General features: G+C 33.0%; 1 protein-coding gene and 3 long non-coding RNA genes across 5 annotated transcripts; 2 read left to right on the forward strand and 2 right to left on the reverse strand.

The window, feature by feature from the left end:
* Positions 1 to 295: 295 nt before the first annotated feature.
* Positions 296 to 667, forward strand: LOC143205779 (uncharacterized). The gene is made up of 3 exons (XR_013007903.1): positions 296 to 305; positions 349 to 406; positions 464 to 667. It is a non-coding gene; the product is annotated as an uncharacterized LOC143205779 (long non-coding RNA).
* A 13,494-nt stretch (positions 668 to 14,161) lies between these two features.
* LOC143205802 (uncharacterized) lies at positions 14,162 to 14,517 on the forward strand. The gene is made up of 2 exons (XR_013007919.1): positions 14,162 to 14,223; positions 14,283 to 14,517. It is a non-coding gene; the product is annotated as an uncharacterized LOC143205802 (long non-coding RNA).
* Positions 14,518 to 17,588: 3,071 nt separating this feature from the next.
* On the reverse strand, positions 17,589 to 20,800 carry LOC143205788 (piwi-like protein Siwi). Of its 2 annotated transcripts, XM_076418823.1 has the most exons (4): positions 20,687 to 20,800; positions 20,265 to 20,573; positions 17,907 to 18,025; positions 17,693 to 17,834 (listed from the first exon to the last, which is right to left on the reverse strand). In XM_076418823.1, the coding sequence occupies exons 2-4, from the start codon at positions 20,503 to 20,505 to the stop codon at positions 17,826 to 17,828; spliced, it is 369 nt and encodes a 122-aa protein (XP_076274938.1). In that variant the 5' UTR covers positions 20,506 to 20,573; positions 20,687 to 20,800; the 3' UTR covers positions 17,693 to 17,825. The 2 variants fall into 2 exon arrangements, with proteins under 2 accessions (XP_076274939.1, XP_076274938.1); XM_076418824.1 differs by lacking the exon at positions 20,687 to 20,800 and having other exon boundaries at positions 17,589 to 17,834; positions 20,265 to 20,480.
* On the reverse strand, positions 20,701 to 22,224 carry LOC143205793 (uncharacterized). Its single transcript, XR_013007908.1, has 3 exons — positions 22,086 to 22,224; positions 21,782 to 22,020; positions 20,701 to 20,841 (listed from the first exon to the last, which is right to left on the reverse strand). It is a non-coding gene; the product is annotated as an uncharacterized LOC143205793 (long non-coding RNA).
* Positions 22,225 to 23,972: the final 1,748 nt, after the last annotated feature.

Raw genomic sequence — 23,972 nt, forward strand, 5'->3', positions numbered from 1 at the left:
CAATTCTATATTTCAAAGGCGACTATTGTAACATTAATTTAGGCAACCATATATTCATGAGACATGGGGACAATTTAGGCGCCGCCATCTAATTGTCTTTAAATACCGCTACATATAAAACAATCAAAAAATTATTCTTTACTACAGTCAGGTAGGGGTTATTTTAACAGTTTTTTTTTATTCAATAGCATTTCAAATTATGCAAATGTTAAATTATTTTATATTACTTTTACGATTTACTACATTTTAGATTGGTAAACAAATTAAATTGGTGTATTACATTGAAAGGGAAAAAATGATAGCCGGTATTGCAGAATATCAGGGCATGATTGAAGATGAAAATCTAAGCAAACTTACGGCTTCCATCAAGGATATTCAATAAGCGCATTAAACAAGAGAGAATAATGTAAAATAATCTTAAAAACAATTAGATACAGTAACCGAATTCATTTTTAAATTTCAGACACATCGTTAATCCTTATGATTCGGGAACGCCTATAGTGTTATCCAAAGATGGAGCTTTAATAAAGCAAGACGTCATGGAAAGCTTGATTCAAATTTTTAACGATGCAGAACAACAAGAGCAAATTTGAATTTTTATAGTGTTATTAATGGTTATTCTTATTATTGTCATTAAATATTATTAAATTAAAATAACTAAATGACACTGTTGCTAAGTGCTAATATTGTAAATAATTACCATATATAATATATATATATATATATATATATATATATATATATATATATATATATATTATTAAACATTCTTCGATACCATGAGGTAACGTAATTCTCTTACAAATATTCCGTTATTTTTAGGACATCAATTTTGAGTAATAGATCAATAATCTAAAATATATTAACATTTATATAAATTGTGTTAAAAATTACTTGCCTTTAGATGAAATCTTATATCAACAGGAAACAACTAATTTCACACTCATTTATATTATCGAAATCGAAACAGAAGTGCAACATCTGTGTCACAAATGCGTCGTTAAAAAAAAGTCTAACAATAACATTTTAAAGTCTGGTGAAAAAGTGAAAGTGCGATCGGAAAAAAGGTCAGTACAGTAGAAAATAAATGCAAAATGCCATAAAGCTTTTAGGGTCGAAAAATCAACATCTCGAGCACAAATGCAGTGTAGGATAATTTGAAACATAAAAATAACAGTATTATTTTAAAATACGTAAAAAAATATGGATAAGAACACTGTACGAAAAACAGATAAAATTGAAATATCGACATTAGGCGTATCACATATTGCAGTTTTGAGTCTAGAGAACACAACTAAAACCCACAACGAACAGACTCTCTACAATGCGTGGATGAACAAAGGGTTGGTGCGGGAGAGTCTTGAAATTGTAAAAAAATCGAACTTAATTTTACAAATCACTTATATTTCGGGGAGGGACGGAATTAATACACTACTTATGGCCTTGGAACAAAAGAGAAACTCTATTTTGATCCCTGGTAATTTATACCCACTTGATACAAGTTACAGCGCCCTCTACTTACTTTTCTTCCTCCTTTCTATGCTGGCTCTTGTATCGAGACAAGTCATATATTTAACACCTAATACCGCAATGAAAAATATGCCAATTACCTGGACACACAAAAAAAATCTGCACAAGAGAAGCTAAATGTGTAAAATGTTCAGGTAAACATATCACCACACAGTGTAAAAAACCCAAAGAAGCTAAGCCAAAATATGCAAACTGCAATGAAGCGCATCCGGCAAGCTATAGAATATGTATAGTTGCTAAAACACTACAAGAGAGGAGAAATAGAGTATCTCATGTTAAAGTTCAAGAAACAATGAGTTAAAAGAAACAATCTAAATAATATAAAAACGTTAATGGTGAAATGACTCATGCCCAAAGTATCAGTCAAAATAACCAAAGAGACACAAAGGAAGATATTGCAACCATCAACGAATTGCTACTTAAACTAATAGGTAAGCTGCACAAACAAGAAAAAGCTATCGAATATTTATCCAATAAGATTGAAAAACTAGAAATGAAAAATTCCCCAAAAAACCTGAAATGGCAAATAAAGATATCTGAAAAGCAATTTGGAATGCTAATAAAATCCAGCAACATTTCGCTACCCTACAAGTATTCCTAGATATGCAAAAAATAGATATTTGCCTAATATCAGAAATCCATTTAACAAATGAATGCTTTATAAAATTTAGAAGATACGCATTTTATCATACCATACATCCAGCTACCACCGCAAGAGAAGGAAGTGCAACAATAATAAAAAAGAACATTTCCCACCATCAATAACCTGGGCTCAGTACAGCAGAGAATCAGGTATCAGCAGTAACTATTAAATCAAACACATACAAGGTTATAATAGCCGCAATTTATTGTCTTCCAAGATACAACCAAAAAAAGGAAAATTATTTCAATGTTCTAAGTAGCCTGGGAGAAAAATTTATAATAGGAGGTGATTTCAATACAAAAAATAGAGAGATGGGGATCCAGAATGACAACTAATTAGAAAAAATACTAAAAGATGTGACTTCCTATCGGCCTATAAGTTTATTACCGATAATCTCAAAAGTTTTCGAGAAACTACACATAAAGAAGCTAAACTGTATAATAGAAAAAAGAAAAATTATTCGAGAACATCAGTTTGGGTTTCGCAATAACCATGAGACTATCAAACAAGTGCATAGATCTGTAAACAAAATAAACACTTACCTTAATGCCAAAATATATTGTTCGGCTGTTTTCCTAGATATATCTCGAGCTTTTGACAAGGTAAGGCATACGAGCTTGCAGGTTTAACTAAAGAAACTTCTCCCTCATTTGGACCATCAGTTAATAAAATCGTAGCTCACTGATACTCATTTTACTGTAAATAGAGGCGATGAACATACCGAATTACATCCCATTATTCAGGAGTTCCGCAAGGTAGTGTACTGGGTTTACAAAGTACTGTATCTTCTGTATACTACCGATCTGCCCACCACTAAAATAACTATTGTAGCAACATACGCAGACGACACAGCAATTTTAGCATCCCATGAAGATCCAGTCACAGCATCAATAAACCGACAAACGCATCTGGAGCAAATACAATTATGGTTAAAGACATGGCGCATTAAATCTAATGAAACAAAATTCGCCCATGTAACGTTTACCCTGCATAGAAGAACAGGTCCACCAGTGAATATCGATCGTCGTCAACTCCCCCAAGCAGAGCATCGGGCGCAAATCCAAGTTATTATTATATCTTATTTATTAATATCTTGGAACGTCAACAATCTGCCAAAGTATAGCTAAAAAGTATTATTGTTTCATTTCCGTTTTATAACATAACCATGTAGAAGATCACTTCACTAAGTGATCTGCTGCACAACTTATAATCTAAATCTTATTCTAGATACTATTGTAACTCATTTTAAAGTCTATCCTAACTTATTCTAATGAACTATTCTAAATTATTCTAGAAATTATTAAATTTCACTCTATGTGTCACTCTATTAAGCAGTTCGTATGGTAGTTTGCGTTTGAGCCTACGCACTTTACTGTTATCACGCACATTTAACTGTTTGGCGAGTGCATTAGGATGCACTAATAGTTTTTCAGTGTACTTCGCACTAGCAGTTAGAATCATACTCGCTATGGGCTCTATGTTGATATCGCGTTGTATAAGTTTGTTGGACACGTTATATGGGGCATCGACAATGACTTGCAAAACTTTATTCTGGAACCTCTGGAGGATATCTATGTTGGATTTGCTAGTAGTACCCCACATTTCAATATCATAGGTCCAGATGGGATTGTTATCTAATGCTATAATTAGCATTAGATAACTTAGATTTACGCCCTATAAGCCAATACATTTGGTTTATTTTAAGCCCAAGCTGTTGTCATTATATGTTTTCTCCAAGTCAGACGTCGATCAAAATGTATTCTCAGATATTTAGCGCTGTATACTTACGGAAGTTCATGATTATTCAAGTTTTTCTGAGGGACATGTTTTTTTGCAAAGGGTGAATGTGATATGGGTAGATTTTGTCTCATTTGCTTTGATGCGCCACGTTTTCAACCACAATTCGACTTTGTTAAGATGAAGTTGGAGGTTTTTTGTGGCTGATATGATTTTTGTGATGATAAAACATTGTATCGTCAGCATATGTTGGAACAGTAGTGTTTCGTAAGGTCGGTAGGTCAGCTGTATACATAAGATATAACAATGAATAAATATGAATGTTATTAATTTGATACACTTTATTAAGAGCTCTTTCAAGATTCTTCCAGTAATTAGGTCAAAACCAGGAGCTTTTTTATCATTGATTTCTTTAAGTATAGATCCATTTGAAACGGAGTGTTAAGAAAATCAGTTATTTTCTTTTCTTCTGTTGAGGGTATTTCATATGGGTATGGAATAAACACGGTTTTTATGTGTTTTTATAGAAATGATATTGTAGGTCATTGATTATCAATTCAATATATAATTATTGTCATTTTTAATGGGTGGATTATGATGTTGAAGTTTTTTGATATTTTTTGTTACTTTCCACAGAGAATATTCCGTTGCATCAGTTGGCGTTGAGTTTTCTAAATAGTTTTGAATTTCTTGATTTTGTTCCTTATTTATTAGCTCTTTCAGCTCTTTTATGGACTTATTGAATTTTCTCTTGTTTTCTTCTGTTCTGATTTGTTGCCAGCTTTTTCGCAGTTTTCTCTTTTCAGTAATTTTTTGTTTAGTTTATGATGAAATTTAAGTATAATTAATATTTGATATGTTGTTCTATTAGTTGTTGCGTACAATGTGGCTTCTTGTATAGTTTTGGTTATATTTTTTGCTGCTATTTCTGTATCTCTTTCTGTTTTGAGAGGTAAATTTACTGATAACAAACTGTCTAATTTTCTCTAAAGAATAGCCAGTTGGTTTTAGTGTAATGCAAAGAAGGTGATTTTGTTTTGTTGAGAATATTTGAGTTCACTGTTATAACGACTGGTGATTGATCAAATGATAGATTGAAGCATGACTCAGCTTTGCAACTTTTGGTATCAATATTATTTGTAACACAAAAGTTTACGGTATCGGGAATTTTATTTCTCTCTGACGGCCAATATGTTGACTGGCCAGTATAAATATGCTGTAAATTATGTTCCTTCATTGCTTTAACCAATTCTCTGTCTTTTGGTGTTATGAGTCTAGAACCCCACATAAAATGTTTTCCATTGTAATCTTCTCCGGTAATGAATCTATTACAAAGCGTGTTAAAGTAACCGTGGTATTGTTCTGCCTTGTTGTGTCTAGGTGGGCAATATATAGCACTAGTTGTTAATGGCCCATGCACTTTTTCAATAGTTACACTGGTGGCTTGTAAATATTTCTCTCTTTCGCAGTGTTTTATGTTTTTACGGATAATTGGAGATGTTCCTCCATGTGCTTTATTATCTGGATGTTTTGCGTAATACAGCTTGTATTTCGGAATGCATAAACAATTTTTATCCCTGAAATGTGTTTCGGACTCCATTATGGTATCAATATTTTGTTCATATAAAAACATTTTAAGCTCACTGGCATGATAATGGAGTCCACTAGCATTCCAGATGGCTTTTGTATTTGCTGTAGTGGCTATCAGTCATTAAGCTAGCTTGATAACAACAACGGTGGGTAAATTCATCATTTTACTCATTTGTTCCATAAATTTTCCTATCATTTCCTCTAATGTACTAATAGTACTCATAGGTTCAGTGGTGATTGGCGTTGTCTGCGTATTAGGTTGCGTTTGACTGTTGGTTGTGCGTATAAGATGTATGTGTATGTGTAGATGGTATGGGCTATTTTGGTGACCGTAAGTTTACAGTTTTTGTTGCTAATCTTTATGGACTAGGCATCCCCTATAATTTGCACGATGGTCACTGTCACACTTGACGCATTTTACTTTATCGTCACTTACTTACTTATGGTGTTTTGCGTGTGCAATTATTGATCGCATGCTCTCCTGCGCATTTCGCACATCTATACAACTTGCGGCAGTATGTTTTGGTATGCCCATATGCTCGGCATTTGGCGCATTGTCGGATGATTCTTTTTGTGTTTGGTGGCTCATATTTAATGACATCGTGGTCCAAATAGTTAATCTCGTAAACATATGTATTATTCTCTTTTGGATTCAAATCAATATAAAACATTGGCAGTGGCTCGTTTGTTGCACGGCGTTTTATATTATGTATATTTACAACTTCGTGGCCCTGTTCAGCTGTTTTAATTGTGTTTGTATCCGTTGCGTGATGTAGTCCTTTTATTACGAATTTTAAAATCTTTTCGGATATTGGCCGAGAAGTATGATATTGCGTGTTTCTATTGTCCAATTCTTTTATTAAAAATTTGAAATATTTAGGGTCCAATATTTGAATCTTCATTGTTTCAGATCCGATTGTTGTTATTTATTAGATATTATCTTGAGCAAGTCATACAGATGTTTTACAACACCTCCCCATTTTCTGTTATTGGGGGTTATCATCATTAGAAAACAAGGTATTGCTGTTTGAGTATATAGTCAAGCCTATTTGGTCATATGGAATCCAACTATTGGGTACCCCTAGCAAATCTAATATATCCATCATTCAACTATTCCAGAACAAAGTGTTGCGTGCCATTGTTGATTCTCAGTACTATATTTGAAATAAAGTGACTTCACGCGATATAGCTCTAGAACCTATAACGAGTATAATTGTGTGAAGTACTACGAAAAAGTGTCAATGCATACCAACTTACTCGCAGCTAAATATGCGACGTAATAGTGAAGTGAGTAAACTAAAACACCACCTGATCTGATTACTGGACATATATAAACTTATACATATATTTGTCGCATTTAAGCATTTAAGCCCATTTTGGTTTAGTTCCGCGATATTTTTTTCAGATTTAGCTATTGATGGAAGCCTTTTTGTCATAACTTTAATGTCTCTTGTTTATTTGTCTTCTTAAGTGTGCCATTCCAGTTTCAACAACTCTAGACAATCTATTATTTTCGCGAATATTTTACGACGTTTCATATGTTAGAATTGGACAGCTTTTGTTGGCTTGGTGGTTTATCGTTGTTTTGTCCTTGCCTTCAAAACTTTGTTTATTTAGTTGCAGCTGGAGGGCATTTATTTATTGAATTATTTATTGGCATTTATTATATTGAATAATTTCTTTTTAAGATATTTGGGCAATTTCAAGGCTCTCCCACGCCGACTTCTCGTTCCTCCACATATTGTAGAGTGCCTGTTCGATCTTGGTTTTAGTTGCGTTCTATAGATTCAAAACTGCAATATGTGTTACTTCGTCTGATGTCGATATTTCCATCTTATCTGTTTTTTTTGCAGTGTTCTACATATTTTTTTACGTATTGTTGAAATAATACTGTTACTTTTATTTTTTGTCATTGTTAGCATTTTTCGTCTAGATATTGAGTTTTCGACCCTTAAGGTTTTATGGCATTTTGTATTTATTTTCTACTATACTGACCTTCTTTTCCGATCGCACTTTCACTTCTCATTTTAAACCCTGTCTTTAACATGTTATTGTTAGACTTTTTTTAACGCCGCATTTGTGACACAGATGTTGCACTTTTGTTTCGTTTTACTGACCGACTCTCCGGACAGGTCTTTACTTGGTGAAAGTCATACGTCGACTACAATCACAAAATTGCAATAACTTATAGCTATAGCTTACACTAAAAGTATGCACTTTATATAAGTTGGTATGATTTGGTTCGTTTCATTCTCCCGACATCCTGCGCGCTGGCCAGCAGTTGTATTGCTTCCATGTTACTATGATTTAGTAATCTTCTTTCGTGTTTCAAGGCGAAATCTTGGATAACATCGCAAGTCCATTTGATTTCCAGGTCATCGTGCAGTTCTTCGTTCATCAGGTAGCGATAGGCATTGGTAATCAATCGAAGCAACTTGTATTGACAGCGTAGGATGACTAGTTGATTTTAATTTTTAGTGCAACCCCATATTTGCACTCCATAGGTCCAAATTGACTTTACCATCGTCTAATAAATCAACTTCTTTGATTTTAGATCATGTTGAGAGTATCTTCTAACTAAAAAGTATAGTAGTTTTATTTTGGTTCTAATGTGTCTTGGTTTTTGTCTAATATGATGTTTCCAATTTAGTCTACCATCAAGATTGATTCCGAGGTATTTAGCTGATTCTACTTGAGGAATCGGTCATCCATTGAGTGAATTAAGTTTTTATTATATCGCTGCAATGCAATATTAACATGAACATACTTAAGCTCTTTAGTTGAATTTTACAATCTTTCGTCCAATTGTAGATTTTGTTGACTACCACTTGTACTTCTTCTACTGCACTAGACAGAGATATGGCAGAGTTTGTCATAATAATTGTGTCGTCAGCAAAGGTTCCATGCAGTGTTTCTTTTGTTGTTGGAATGTCAGCAGTGTAGATCAGATATAGGATAGGTCCTAAGATACTATCTTGTGGAAGTACAGCCAAAATAGTTTTAAATCCACCAATTGACAATAGTTACGCGGTAATAATTTGCTCATCTTACAGATTAATTCCAAATGCCAAACCTATTAAAAGCTTGTGAGACATCCAGTAATATTGCAGGGTAGTATTTTTTTCCTCAAACACTTTTTCAATAGCCGCAGTTACTCTGTGAACTTGATCTATTGTTGAATGGTGATTTCTAAAACCAAACTGGAAATCTGGTATTATTACAACATTTTTAATAAGTTTAAATATTAGTTTCTCAAATAGTTTTGAAATTACAAGTAGCAGCAAAATAGTCCTGTAAGATTAGACTTTTTCTGTAGGATTTTCAGGTTTTTTGAGTATATATATATGTTCCACCTTAAAAAAATCCGGAACATGATTTAGTCTTAAACAAGCATTAAATATATCTGTCTATATCAACATGATGATTGCTTTTCGCGGCGGTACTATCAATAATCCAGGTGGAATGTCATTTATACCAGGTGCCATTTTAAGATTGAGGTTATTAATTTCAGTGGCAACTTCCAATGGAGAAATTAGATTTAGATCTACAACGAGTTGATAAAGAGGAGATATATCCATGGTAGCTTCTATAACATTGGATTGAAATATAATACTTAAGATTATCTATACTTTTAAGTCTCATTTTTAAATTCATTTGTTCCTGCAGTATTAATCTGAATTTGTCCCACTCAGTATATTTGTTGGTAATATTTTTTTTGCTTTTCTTAGGATTGTCGTCCCCAGTGTTAACAATAGTGGAGTGTTATCAGATGTTAGATCGCACAAGATTTCTATACTAATTTGATTTAATAACATGCCTTTTGAAATGTAGATATCCAGCGGATCTGGGATTTTATTACTGGCTGTGGGCCAGTAGGTGTGTTCGCGTCCTAAATGATAATTACAGTTTTTAAGGTTAATGGCTTTGAGTAATTCGTTTCCTTTTCCAGGTGTTATTATTCGTGAACCCCAAGCTGTATGTAACATTTAAAGTTTCCACCAGTAATAAACTTTGAGCCTAATTTTAAAAAGATATCTTTATATTGTTGTTGTGTCATTTTATGCTTTGGCGGGCAATATATAGCGCCAATATTTATTTCAGCCCCGTTTTTTTGATACTAATTATCATAGCATGTATTTCTTAATTCTTAATCTCTTCTTGTTCGAAATGATGTATATTTTGTTTAATTATTAAAGCTGTTCCGCCTCGAGACTGTTCGCTGAGGTGTAGTGTCCAGTATGTATCATAACCCCGTATTTTAATGTATTTTTTTAGAAAAATGTGTTTCCAATATGAGAGCTATATATATGTTATTTGTTTTCAAGAATAATTCTAGTTTCCGGACTCTTTGATTTTTTCCATTTGCGATCCATGTTATAATTCTTAAAAACGAATTACTCATTTTTGATTTTCTTTAGCTTGTTTTTGCTTGTTTTGCTTTAGCGGTTTTGTACTTATTTGTTTATCATTTGATATTTTGGTTGCGCTTATATTTTTGACCGATGGTCTTGCGGTTTATTGGGTTTTTATTATTTTCAACGATATATGTTGTTTCAGGGTTTTTGGCTTTCCCAATTTCTCTTAAGCGCTGTTCTGACGTAATTGTCTTTGGCTAGAGTTATTTTATTTATTTTTTTGATATACTGGTCATCCTTTATAGTTGGCAGGGTGACCTTTCCCATTGCACATCACGCATGTTGCTACGCTATTGCGTTGTTTTCTGCACTGTGTTGTGTAATGTTTACTGGCACATTTCACACATTTTGGTCCCCTACTGCAAAAATTTGTAATGTGTCCAAGATGTTGACATTGTGGTATATTATTACTTTTCTTTGGAGGTTCCACTTTTATCCTACAGTCTACTAAGTAGCATATGTCATATAGGTTTTTATTATTTTCATTTTGTATCATGTGCATAACTTCAATTGACCACGAATCTTTATAAAACAGGATATAGGCGTTGACTCAAACTTACTAGTTTTAAATCAATCATGAGGAGCTAAAACAGAAAAAAGCTTTTGGAAATATTCGGTACAAAATAGACATCCTTCAATGTATTCTGTCTTTACTGTTGTTACATCCAACTTGATTTGAAATTTTCAAAGTTTGCTGGTAGAATATGCAGAACTATGCATGCTAACATAAAATCAGGTAATTCATTTTCATTTTTTGCCTTAAATCCATTATTTAATTCGTTCCATAAACCTGTAAATTTTGCAATCTGTTTTTCCTTTTTGACCTTGTATGATGCTTAGAAATTTTGCTTCAATGCCTCCCACACTTCATAATCCGTCTGTTTGTCCATAATATTTGATATACAGCATCTGTTAATGCACTTGTAATCATAGACTTGGCATAACTGTTAGCTTTTCTATATAAATCCGATTGCACTTTATGATTCTTCATCATCTTGTCATTAGTGTCTGCCACCAACGCGCTCGGTTTCACCAATTCGCTATCGATTGCATCTATAGCTCCCTTGTGGTAATCCAACAAATCTCGAATTTTACGCTTCCACATCAACCATTCCGTTTTACTGTTTAGCGCTTTTATGTGTTAATTAAATCTATTTATATACAAAAACAAACAACAACAACGTACAACGTGGTTTCCCCCTTGACTAACATATCTGTATATCTGACAACTACATAACTCGAAAGTCCCTAGAAATTTATAACATTTAATTATTGTAGTTAACACAGATTTCTTCTTTTAACTAAAGAAGAAATATTTGATTTAACACTAACATAAATAAAATGATGAAACAAAAATAACGTTATGAAATATTACTTATTTTAACATCATACTTATTGAAAGTCTTAAACTACAATTAATTAAAGAGCCACAATAGTTTGTAGGTTGAAGTTGTTTTATTATATTTATATTGACATATGACAATGGTATCGATCAATACCAACACAAATTGAATTTTATAGACTGCTTAAACCTATTTCGGCTATAGTTCGACAGGGTAGTATTTTGGGACCATTCCTATATCTAATAATATCCCAACAACAAGAAAAACAGTACATGGAACATTTGGCGACCTCCCAGTTATAATGACAAAATATGTATCTCTGACTAAGGCTGTAGAAAAAAATACAGGTAGTGGTCAACAAGATCTACAAATGAACTAGACACTGAAAAATACAGCATAATAGCTTCAAATACTTTCATGTTAATTTTGCATTGAGGCGAAATGACAAAATCAAAAAATACTTTGGAGTACATCTCGATACGATGGAATAGGTTAAATTGGAAATATATTAGATAAAAGTAGAGTAGATTAGACTCAAAGTCAAGCAACTGCACTGCTTTGTCGGAATATACTCTAAACTTCACCTAAAATCAAAGAGATTGGTTTATCCGTTAATCATAAAACCAACTTGGGCAGATGGGGGGCAAATATGTTATTGCATTAAAAATCCAACCAACTAGTAAATCCAACGCAATCAAAACGAAATTCCAGGATTCATTACCAATGCTTATCGCTACGTAACCAATACGCAAATAGTTGCGTGATGACCTCGGAATTAAATGGATATACGCAGACATCTAATATTTCGCATTAAATAAAAAAACATGAAATAAGGATGTTAACTTATAGCAACGTGGAAATAATACTGCTACTGTACAACACGCAAAAAATCAGGACATAGCGAACCTAACCACATGAACTTGTTTAGTGTGTTCCTAATTTTAGCCTAAGTAGTTTAGTTTTATTTTAATTTGGTAAATACATACGGATGTATTAATCCTGTACTCGTCTTACTTGTTTATTATGCAAGTAAAATAAAACAGTAGTAATATATTAATTTGTAAGTTAAGATTATCCTAAGCATATTTAATGTAAGATGCATAAAAAAGGACTAACACAAACTTTACGAATGAACTGACTGGAAATGTTTTTACATACCATTTCGTTTCAGGATTATTTTAAATCAGTCTGAAAGTGTACCACTTTCTGTTTTAACACAAAATATAAGGTTCTGCTTTCTCTTCGAAATGAATTCGGCGAAGGTTTAAAAATTGGTTCAAAGTTTTAGTGCCATTTTGTACAATATTTTGCCATTTCACTTTGCCTAGTTCCAGTGTTCGCCGCATGACTTTCAGCGCTTGGATACGAACAGAATGTTGCAGCACGAGACGTGGATCGGGCCAACAAATTTGAACGAGAGTGAAAAGAATTAGCGGGATTATGAATGACATAGGTTTTTGGTTTCGAGGAAATAACCTCATCTTTGCCTTGTTATTTAGATAATATTAGATATATTATAAGATTAGAATATAGATGTTTTTGATTAATAAATATGTCCCTAATATAATGAGTGTTATAAATAAACATCAAAACTTAAAATATTTATATTTTCCTTGCAAAAATCTTGTTCTATACATAAAAATGTGAAATAATATTTAACTTGGATTTCTATTATGCAAATGGCAGTTATCAAAAACGAGTCAAAAATAAAATAACATCCTAAAAATATGAGTTGATTTTCTTATTTCTGGTTGAATTGAAGGGAATTACATTTATTGACGGAGGATGTCAGTACAAAACTTGTCAAATAATATGAAAAAACTATTTCACAACTGGTGAGGAAAAAGATGTTCAATAATAAGCTTATAAAATAATTATTAACAGAAAAAACTAAGCTTACCAAGGTCTTTTAGAACGTTATTTTTCAATATTTTATTGTTAAGAACATATATGAAAGTTGTGCAAATAGTAGAAATCGCATTTAGAAAAAGGCTGAAAAAATAACATAATACTATATTACTACTATCGACATGTAATAATAATTACGAATAAACCGCACTAAACTCAACAATTGACTTCTTTCCAAAATGACTACTATATTTTCAACCAAAAGTCGGTAATGAAATCTTAGAATAGTCATTTACCTATGTTGTTCTTCAAATAGCAGCTATAATATTACTGCAGTTTCAGGGCGTAATTTCATAATTTTTTCCGAGATTGTCTGAAATGTACTTATTAGCAAGTTTATTTTTTAGTTTATCTTTTCAATTTATTTTTTTACTATAAATCTTCTTGTATGGTCAATGGCTCCTAATCATTCTGTATAAGACGGCTTTTATATTTTCATACTGCTTAATCGTTGTGTCTGAATTTAAACACAGTTAATAAATATTTTACCTTCAAAACAGTAATTACATTTCTAGAATACAATCATATTCCATACAATAAATACACATTTGTACTTGTTTATACATTATTTGTCTCCAACCTAAATGGATACGTAGCCTAATAATTCGATTTGTAAATCTTACGCCACCAAATAAAGGTAATATTCTTAATTTATGGTATTATTATGTCCATCTCATAGTGAAATTTGCACATATACTGTCTTCTGTTTTGGGCTGAATATATCTTCTGATGATTTAGATTGTTTAAAATATTTTTAGGAATCTATAAGTAGAGTACCAAAGTTGTATAAACATAAGAGTTTTTGTCATATTCTTATCATAATCTTCAAATGAGTTAGATTCCAATATTATTCGTATTTTCTTCCTTATCATAACCAACCACAACTTCTTTCTTATGCTATTGTGCAAAGTATTCGCGCCTCCGAACCAAACCGTCAAATGAAGTTGGGGGACCCGAATTTTCGATTTAATTTCGATTACAAGAAAATACCGCTATAGAGAATCGCGTTCGCCGAATAGAATGTACGCCCAGAGCCAGCACGTTTCGCTTCGTTTAGGTCTGTACTCACTATAACGCTCTAGCAATACAGCGTAACGTTTTTTCTTATGGTTGTAGATGCACCTGGCGGCTTTGCAAATATGCCAGGCGGCCGAGACAGCCTGTCTGAAGATTCTGGACTGGAAGTTCGAATAAAACAATTATTTTTTATAAGTTGTTTTATTACGAAAATATTGCCAAAACTTTTATAATATAGAATGTACATTCATGTCTTAATTCTAAAATGTAATCCTGCATTAACCAACATTTAACTTTAAATCAGGTAAGGTGGATGAACTTCCCAAGTATCTTGATGAACTACATTGTTCAGGTATGTGTGAATAAAACAAAACAAAAAATTTTTTATTCTAAGAAAAACAACTTGGCTCACATGCATGGCTCCATCACATGTAACAGAAAGTCTTGTTAAATCCGACTATGGCAGGTCTGTAAAAAAAAACGATTTCATCAACTGTTAAATAATATGACGCATGCAAAATTATAAATAATATAGTGAATGCGAAATTATCAAATAATATGGTAAATACAATATTATAAACATGGTATCCCCTTTAGATGATCATTTTCCTTAACCTTCCTCAACTCTCCTTAAATAACAACAATATATTAATTTTTTTTTGAAAGGTATTTTTTTAAGTAATGTCATCATTCCAAATATCTCAGGGATAATGACGCTTGGTTTCCTTATGGCTTTCTGATAGGCAATGCTATATAATACAAAATATTTATGATAATTTACATAATTATGCATTATGTCAAGTATACATTACAATGTTGCCGTATTAACTCTAAGTTTTGGTTCTGTTTGGCTTTAACATAGAAGAAAATTGTAATCTAAATAAAATAATTGAACAAATATGTTACCAGTACAAATTCTTTTCACATTATAATATATCTGAAAATTACAGTTAACTATACAGCCACAATAATATATAGGTAAGAGTTAAAACCTCTTAACTCTATTGCATTAAAGAATTGTGCATACGGTCGTCGGCCGGTTGTCAGACGTACGAAAAATTATTCAAAATATTAATTATTATTATAGATTAAAAGCCGACAAACGTTATTTTAGGGCTTTGATTATTTTGGTAAATATTATACCGCTCTGTAATATATCTATAATTCTTATTAAGTAGCTCTCTGTTTAAGCTCTCTGTAATATTTAATAGAATATTACGAAATAGAACGAGATAATGGAGGCCCCTTATGGCTATAATTTCCGTTAGAGAGGTAATTATTGATGATATTAAATAATATAAGTCCTACAATTTTATTGAAAATAACTTTTAGCGGGTCATCGCTTACAAAATGAAGAATAATAAGTTAGATTCTCCCAAGAAAACCCGTCTACATACAATATACAATATCAGACATACAATTGTTAATTAGGTGAATTAGGCCTCCATGGGTACGCCACTACATACAAAAACGTGTCTAGAAACTCTACCTGATGGATGATGTGGAAAATAGTTGAATGTAAACAAAACAAACCTAACCTACAAACTATTATACTTGTGTTCTTAATTGTAGTTTTAAGACCTTCAATAATATAATTATTAGATGAACTCAAATATTAAAATAAATTATATTTGATAAAATTTTTGTTCAATTATATTATTTAAATTAGAATTTTCTTGTATGTCAAAGCCAAACTGAACTAAAACTCAGAGTTTATGCGGCAACATTGCAATGTTTCAACGTCACAAATATTCACGACGCATTAGTAAAAAAACTGAATTTTATTTGATAGATTGGAATTTACTTGTATGTCAAAGCCAAACTGAACTAAAACTCATAGTTGAGACTATATACGAAATGTATAAGAACAGCAAGTACACAAAATATTTTATCGATATAAACATAATTTAATAAAATTATTTTAGAGAAAATTGTCTGTTTGGAAAGCATACATAAAAGAATTAGGACATGCAGCTCTTGAGGGATGTAAGACATCCTTTCATACACTCTTGCAGGGCATAGGGTTTAAATAGTGTAAAGATAACCCTCAGAGAGGTTTAATGGAACATCCAGGCATATTCATATCAATTTTTAAAGGCCTAGTCATATCAATTTTTAAAGGCATAAATTAAGACCAAGGAAGATAAACTATTTGAATTTGTGGATATTGATGAAACTTGAATATTTCAAAATGGTTCATTGTGGCACCCTTAGCAAGACAGTTACAAGGAAAGTGTAAATAAAAGTAAAATTGATAGAAAAATGGTAAAAGTTTCAATAGTATTATATTAGGTTTTTTTGGTCATTATATTTTTAATAAATAATTGCAGATATATTGCTGGTCGAGAAGGATAATCCATCAGAAACTGTTTGAATATGTGGAAGGAACCATTGTCAACCATAACACCTTCGGTTTGGATGAACTCGATAGGACATACAGAGGAAGTAATTGATAAATGATGGAATCGTGAACATGTTTTAGACATATTAGGAATTATCAGTTTAGTGATTGAGACGGAAAGTAAAACTAACTGAAGGAAATATTCGGTAATTCATATAAGGGTCATTCGGTATATGTGATAATGCTGTGTTATGCTGGAAATTCCTGAGACGGAGTGATGAAAGTGGAAACAACTAAAGGTATGCACATAATTAATTGAATATAATTGTAGAAAATGGTATTGCAAGGCGTGGAAGATTTTTGTGCACATATATGATTGTAGTTTTTCAAAATTCAACATGGGCATTAGGTTAGAATGTATGACGAAAGAATGAATACTACTAGTCTTGTAGATATTGCAAATGCATTAGACGGAATTCAGTGATTAAGTTTATAAAGAATGGTGTACAAAAATAGTAGCAGAAGAAATAAAATATACAGTGCTACCAAGATGACTTGACAAGTAAACACACCATCGAAGTAAAGAAGAACTAAACGTAAAAAATATGGTAAAAAAACGTGGTCAATATGCTCTAGAATGAACTCATTTCTGAGACATACAATTGTTAATTAGGTGGATTAGGCCTCCAGGGGATACTATTACGAATCACTGACGATTCGGGACGGGACGGAATTAATACACCACTAATGACCTTGGAACAAAAGAAATACTTTATTTTGATCCCCGGTAATTTATACCCACTCGATACAAGTCACAGCGCCCTCTACTAACTTTTCTTCCTCCTTTCTATACTGGCTCTTGTATCGAGACAAGTCATATATTTAACAGATACTACCACATAAAAAACACGTCATAGGTGTTGTGGAAAAGAGTTCAATGTAAACAAAAGCTACAAACTATTATACCTTTATTCTTAATTGTAGTTTTATTACCTTCAATAGTATATGTATTAGATGTACTTTAATGTTACACTTTAAAATACATTATATTTGACGTGACAATATTTTTGTTCAATTGTTTTATTTAGATTATAATTTTCTTGTATGTCAAAGCTAAAGTGAGTTAAAACTGGCAGTGGACTGCTGTTCGGCCCGTCAGCTTGGGCCTTAAAAATTTTGGTGTTACTACGCTTCGATACAATGTCGGGGTCGGTTTTTGAACAGATCGTTCTTCAGCAATTCCACCTCGTGCTCCTTTACGTATTTCATCTGACCGTCGCTCACACCATCTCTGTACACCACTATGCGTTCTGAAACGATACAAGATGAAAATCGTCGTACCACCGACGATTTTAATCAGGTTCAGGACACCGGTTCCTTACCTGCATATACACCATTCCGCGTCTGGAGGTGTTTGCAGTCGATGCAACCCACGTCGATGGAGGCCACCATTCCGGCGAAACCTTTCCCTTTGTTAGCAGTATTACGGCAGACGTCGTAACTAAAAGTAGGAGCAAAAGAATTAGTAGATCAGAAAGCTAATGACATATTATTGGAAATTTACAATGGAGTATGGGAAAAGGAACAAAGTTTGTAAATAGCCTGTATTATTCTGATATAGAGAAAAAGTTAAAAGAGACTATAATAATTATAGATTATAGGATTATTCAGTGCCCTGTTGTTTAGATATACCACAATATTAGAGAAAGTCGTCTAAAATCAGTAGTAGATAAGTAGTTAACAGAATTGGAGAAAAAACAAATAAATTCGACCCTAAAAAACCATCACATCATATTACACAGTCTTCTCTTAACATACCATGGTCCGGCTTCCCCCGAGCCATCTTATTTTAAAACTGCGGGTTTTAATTCGCATCCGTGGGAGTTTTTAAAATATGGATACTCATTTGAGTACTGTCATCGTTTAGTACAACGTGACGTCACTTACCCTACGACCATCGTAAATCTAGGCATGTTGGAACCTCACGCCGACCCGCCAAACTTACTGTTCATCTGTATGGCGACTTTCGTGGAAAACGAAACAGTCATTCATTAGCCCTAAGCGACAGTAGCGACTGATTTGGCATGATCATAGTCGGCATTTTGCAAGTTTCGACTGTCTACGCGTAATTTTGCGACGTTGCCGTTCACAAGCGATCGAAAACTTGAATCCAACAACGACTGCGGCAGCCACTTTTGTTTCAAACCAAGTGGTTGGAGTTTTAGTATACTTAATTGTTTGTCTGATATCCAGTATTATTATATTATATATTTATACATTAAGTTAGCTTGAGCGTTATATTTAGCGTTGGGAACTATGGACTGTTTAGTAATTAACTACTTTTTACTATTGACTCATTCAATCGCTATGTAAATAACAATATATTGTATATTAATATAGAGCGTTTTGTAACCAAATTTTTCAAAGATTGGGTAAAGATTAAAATTGTGTATGATAAATAGTAAAATATTTTTGACTTTTTTTATGGCAATAATAGGTAATATTTCGTAGTAGCTATATCGTCAATAGTAAATTGTCAATCACTCGAATAAACCATAAATAATCCCATTAGTTTCTACCATTTTACAAAGTTCCAATCTTCACTTCTCAGATATACATAAAGGACATGCAGCTTTTTCACGGACGTAAGACATCCTTTCATATACTCTTACAAGGACACATTACCTGTGTGAAGATAACCATCGGATAGGATTAATGGAACTTTCAAACATTGCCGTAAAAGAATTCAATTTTTAAAGGCATAAAATAAAACCATTAATTGCAGATATATTGCTGGTTGAGAAGGAAGCATTGTCAACCATAGCATCTTCAATTTGGATGAACTCGATAAGGTATACATAGGAAGTAATTGAGATACATGGTGGAATCGTGAACATGTTTAAGACAGATTAGAAATTAACAGTTTAGTGAGTCGGAAAGTGAAAGTAATTGAAGGAAACTTTCAGGATATGTGATAAATGCTGTGCAATGCTGGATATTCCTGAGACAGAGTGATGAGAGTGGAAACAACTAAAGTTATGCACATAATTGAATATAACTGTATAAAATGGTAGGGCGTGAAAGATTTGTATGCACAGATATGATTGCAATTGTTCAAAATTAAACATGAACATTAGGTTAAAACGCATAAGGAGAGAATGAATACTGTTTTGTAGATATGGTGAAAGCATTTGACTGAATTCAGTGATTACTTTTATGAAGAATGGTGTACATAGGTAGTAGCAGAAGTAATAAAATATACAGCGATACAAAGATGACTTGAAAAGTAAACACACCATCGAAGGAAACAAGAACTAAACATAAAAAGGTAAGTATGCTCTGGAATGAAGGTAAAATACGTCTCTCAGATATAAAATTGTTAATTAGCTGGATTAGGCTACCAGGGGAATACCGCTACATAAAAAAACGAGCCTAGAAACTCTACCTCATGGGTGTTCTGGAAGAGAGTTTAATGTAAACAAAACAAATCTAACCTACAAACCATTATACCTGTGTTCTTAATTGTAGTTTTAAGTCCTTCGATAATATATGTATTGAATGTTAAAATAAATTATATTTGAGAACATTTTTGTTCAATTAATTCGTTTAGATTATAATTTTGTTGTTTGTCAAAGCCAAACTGAACTAAAACTCAGAGTTGATGCGACAAAATTGCAATGTTCGACGTCACAAATATTCATGACGCATTACTAAAATAACTTTGAATAGATTATACATACCAATTGATCCGATAAGGGTATGTTCGCTCAGCGACTTCATCAGCTGGAATTTCTCTCTCTGTTTCTCCGTCAGACCCGTCATCGTGCATAGCTGGGGCATAAGCATGACGATCTCTGGCATGCCGACTCGGATTTTTCGCGGTTTGGACCGAGAAAGGAGCATTGGCTGATTATTGCCTATCACCGGTTGCTGGAACTCCTTCATGGTGTTACGATCGTTCTGATTCCAATAGAAGGTCATAGACGTTGTCGGTACGGAGGACTTGCAAATATACGAACGCGATAAGCTTCAGTCTTGGCTGAAGTATCCTAGAACGCACCTTAAAGTTTAGATCGATGTTCAGCATACTCTATTTTTCGTGCTGCCTCATCGACGTGAAATAACCAGGCTACAACTCCAGATTATACTACGGTATGATTACCTTTTACATCGTATCGAAATAATTCCTTCCCAGCAGCTTAAACTCGAGCGATTCCAGGCAATGTCTGACCATGAGTTTGAAGATCTGCAGGTAGTGCCAGTCGCCCCAGTTCACCTCTCTCACCAAGCGAATGGACACCAAGTATTTCACGTCTTCTGCAAAACATCACTCGCCAATGAGTCGACGGAAACTTAAAATATATCCGGCTAACACAATCGGCACGACCTGGCGTATTTACCAGACGTTATCCCTCTTGATTAATCCTTCTTGTTTTGGCAAAACATGACCTGCTCCGTATTTTCAAAAATATATCATATAGAAATAACAAACACCTTCCAATGTTGGTATCAGCATATAATGACTAGCGATCATCGTTATATTTTTTTTAATACCACTCCAAAAATCTATAGCCTGTAAGAGCAAAAGCTAACTAAAAGACTGGAAGTGAATAGATTTGTCATCGTAGAAGAGAAAATATATAAAACTGATACCCAATTAAAAACAAGATGACTGTCGAGTTAAAGGTTTGCAGTTACTGATGTTGGATAATGTTGAATTATAGGACGAGGGGACTAATTGGTAGCTAAATTAGCTACAGAATGATTGAGTTACTAGCTGGCCATTTTTAAACATATCGGTGTAGATCCAGACAACCAAATATAAACAAGGAAAAGCTTTTGAACCATTGACACATATGCATATGTTTTATACCATTAATTTAACTTCCTGCTATCAACAAATGATTCGATTGAAATATTTTATTAAAAAATACTACAAGACAAGCATGCTAGATCACATACATCTTTAGTAGCACTGGAAAAATCGGATGGCACAACCATATATCTACCATGTAACTTAACTAGAAAGATTGCTATTTATTCGTACTAACGGAGCAAATCTCACTTTAAAAGGATCTTGTGAAGATCATTTGGTTTAGATTTTCGCTCAAAAAATCCAGAAATTGCCAAAATCATGATATTACCACAGAAGTGGGAAAAGGTCATAAACCAAATCGATATGCTCCAGAAATGTACAAATTTATTCACTTTTAAAAGCATGAGGAAGAAAAACAAAATGTAGCCCTTTAGTACTTACTGTCATCAGCAACAGCAAATTCCAAGGGGTCAGGCTGGAGCTTGGTTGGGGTGTAGAGTACCATCAAACAATATGCCTGAAGAGGGTATGTTTATGGATGCTCTGCAAACTAGGGCCCGTCGTGTTTTTGTATCGTCCAGTTTCGGTTTAAAATCGACACGGTACTGATTCAGTCCCCTTTCATTGCGCTCAGCAGTTGAAAAAAATCGCATTGAGTAAGATTTTGGCTCCATCCAAGCCTACAAAAGAGAAAATCACATCAACCATCTTCTGTTCCGTCTTAAGCAAGTTTGGAGGTCCTAACCTTGTTTGGTCGCATAATTTTTTGCATTTTAATCCACGCTTCGGGTCGTTGATTTCTTGCCGAATAGTTCTTCCTCGAACCCCCCACCCGCCTCCACGTTTCTGGTACTCCCAGTCTGTCGAGCTATAAATCAATAATGTCTAATACAACTCATCTACAAAATGAATCAGAGACAATCCTTTATCCTGAGCTGCCAAGGTTTTTTAAATTTTCTGTTCTTCAACGAATATAGTTATACCTCCTAGACCTTATATCCTCCTTGCGATGGAAAACATCTAGAGCCACCTTGATGAGATGGGCCTTTCGAAGAACCCGGTCTGGGGCCGCTCCCTTGGCTCTGCTGATGTTCGCCCCTGGCTTGGCCGTGAACCCTACCGTTCGGTGTGTTTTCTATTCAAGCCTCAAAATTTCGTTCACTTTAACCTTTAAATAGAAACGACTCAACTTGAAGAAAGTACAAAGCTGCTTAAGGGACAAAAATATTATAAAACTGATTACCTGTTAAAAAAACAAACAAAACTAAACCCACAGAAGTTTTTAAACCCTATTATATAAATGTCAGCAAATATTAGTATAAGTAGGCGAGTATGTACAGGAGCGACAGAAAATGAATGATAATTCCCTCGCATTTCAGTTGGTAAATAAGGAATTTTCTTACCTTTCTTTCTAATGAAGTTAACAATTAGCGCTGGGCATAATCGATAGACTCGAATAAATTAAAATATTTGAATTGTAATTCCTTCGTTCTGATTACAATAATAATTAGCTTATAATACATAAATCCAATTTTCGAATGTATTTCAGATATATGTACCACAGATGATATATTTAAATTAAATATTTAGAAATACCAAACAATACATTTAGAACCAACTGAAAAATTTTAGTAGCATATAGAATGGTGGGTACAGACCTCAGCATTCGGGGTGAATTTCCCGGAAAAATTGAAAATGCCCATGAGCAGAACTGAATTCGGCGAACATTCGTCATGAACAGGTTTCAAAATTGGTTCAAAGTCGTAGTTCGCATGCTCCTTGCTTAGTTCCAGTGTTCACCACAATGAGTTTTAGCGTTTGGCGAAAACAGAACGCAGTTCCAGGAGAAACGGATCTGGTCAACAAATATGAGCGAACGTAGGAAAAATTGGTGGGACCATGAATAAATTATGTTTTGAAATGATTTGAAAAGATGATTTTGAATGATAAATATTTGTATATATATATATATATATATATATATATATATATATATATATATATATATATATATCTGTTATCCCCATAAAAATACGAAAAATTAAAATATTTATATATTACTTGCTGGAATCTGATATGTATAACTTTGATTTCTATTTTGCCAATGGTAATTACAAAAAAACGTGTCAAAATTATGAATTATTTTTCTTAACTTTTATTGAAGAGAATTAAATTTTTGATAATTTGCATAGTACAAAATTTGTAAAATAATGTGGAATAAGTATTTCTCAACTAGTAAGAGAAAATATGTTTAATAAAAGCCCCATATAAAATAATTATTAACAACATGAAAAATATTAAGTTTGCCAACTAATTTTATTTAATTCAAAGAACAATGCAAACACCGTAAAATGTGACGAACAGATCAACAGGTAAAAATAACCGCCCATTAAACCCACTATACTCAACAAATGCTTCTTTCCAAAAAGAACCACATCTTCGACCTAAAATATAATGTAGAACTCATTAAACAAAGTAATTTTAGAGAAAAGAGTCACTTATCTATGTTATTCTTTAGGCACCAGATATATCATTAGTTTCAAAGTGTTGATCCTTCGTTTTCTCCAATATATGTCTTAAATGTGCTTGTTGGAAAATTTATTTATTTACTTTATAATTTGAAAAGATATTA

This window comes from Rhynchophorus ferrugineus, unplaced genomic scaffold, assembly GCF_030347505.1.
Source record: "Rhynchophorus ferrugineus isolate W39M unplaced genomic scaffold, kcgeb_rfMv2 rfM17, whole genome shotgun sequence".
Classification (NCBI taxonomy): domain Eukaryota; kingdom Metazoa; phylum Arthropoda; class Insecta; order Coleoptera; family Curculionidae; genus Rhynchophorus; species Rhynchophorus ferrugineus.

What these genes read in the sequence shown, in the direction of transcription:
- LOC143205788 (XM_076418823.1), bottom strand. Translation starts at nt 20,505, where the DNA reads ATGACCTTCTATTGGAATCAGAACGATCGTAACACCATGAAGGAGTTC. An exon ending in TACCCTTATCGGATCAATTG is followed by an intron (nt 18,026 to 20,264) that starts GTATGTATAATC and finishes TCCTACTTTTAG; the next exon opens with TTACGACGTCTGCCGTAATA.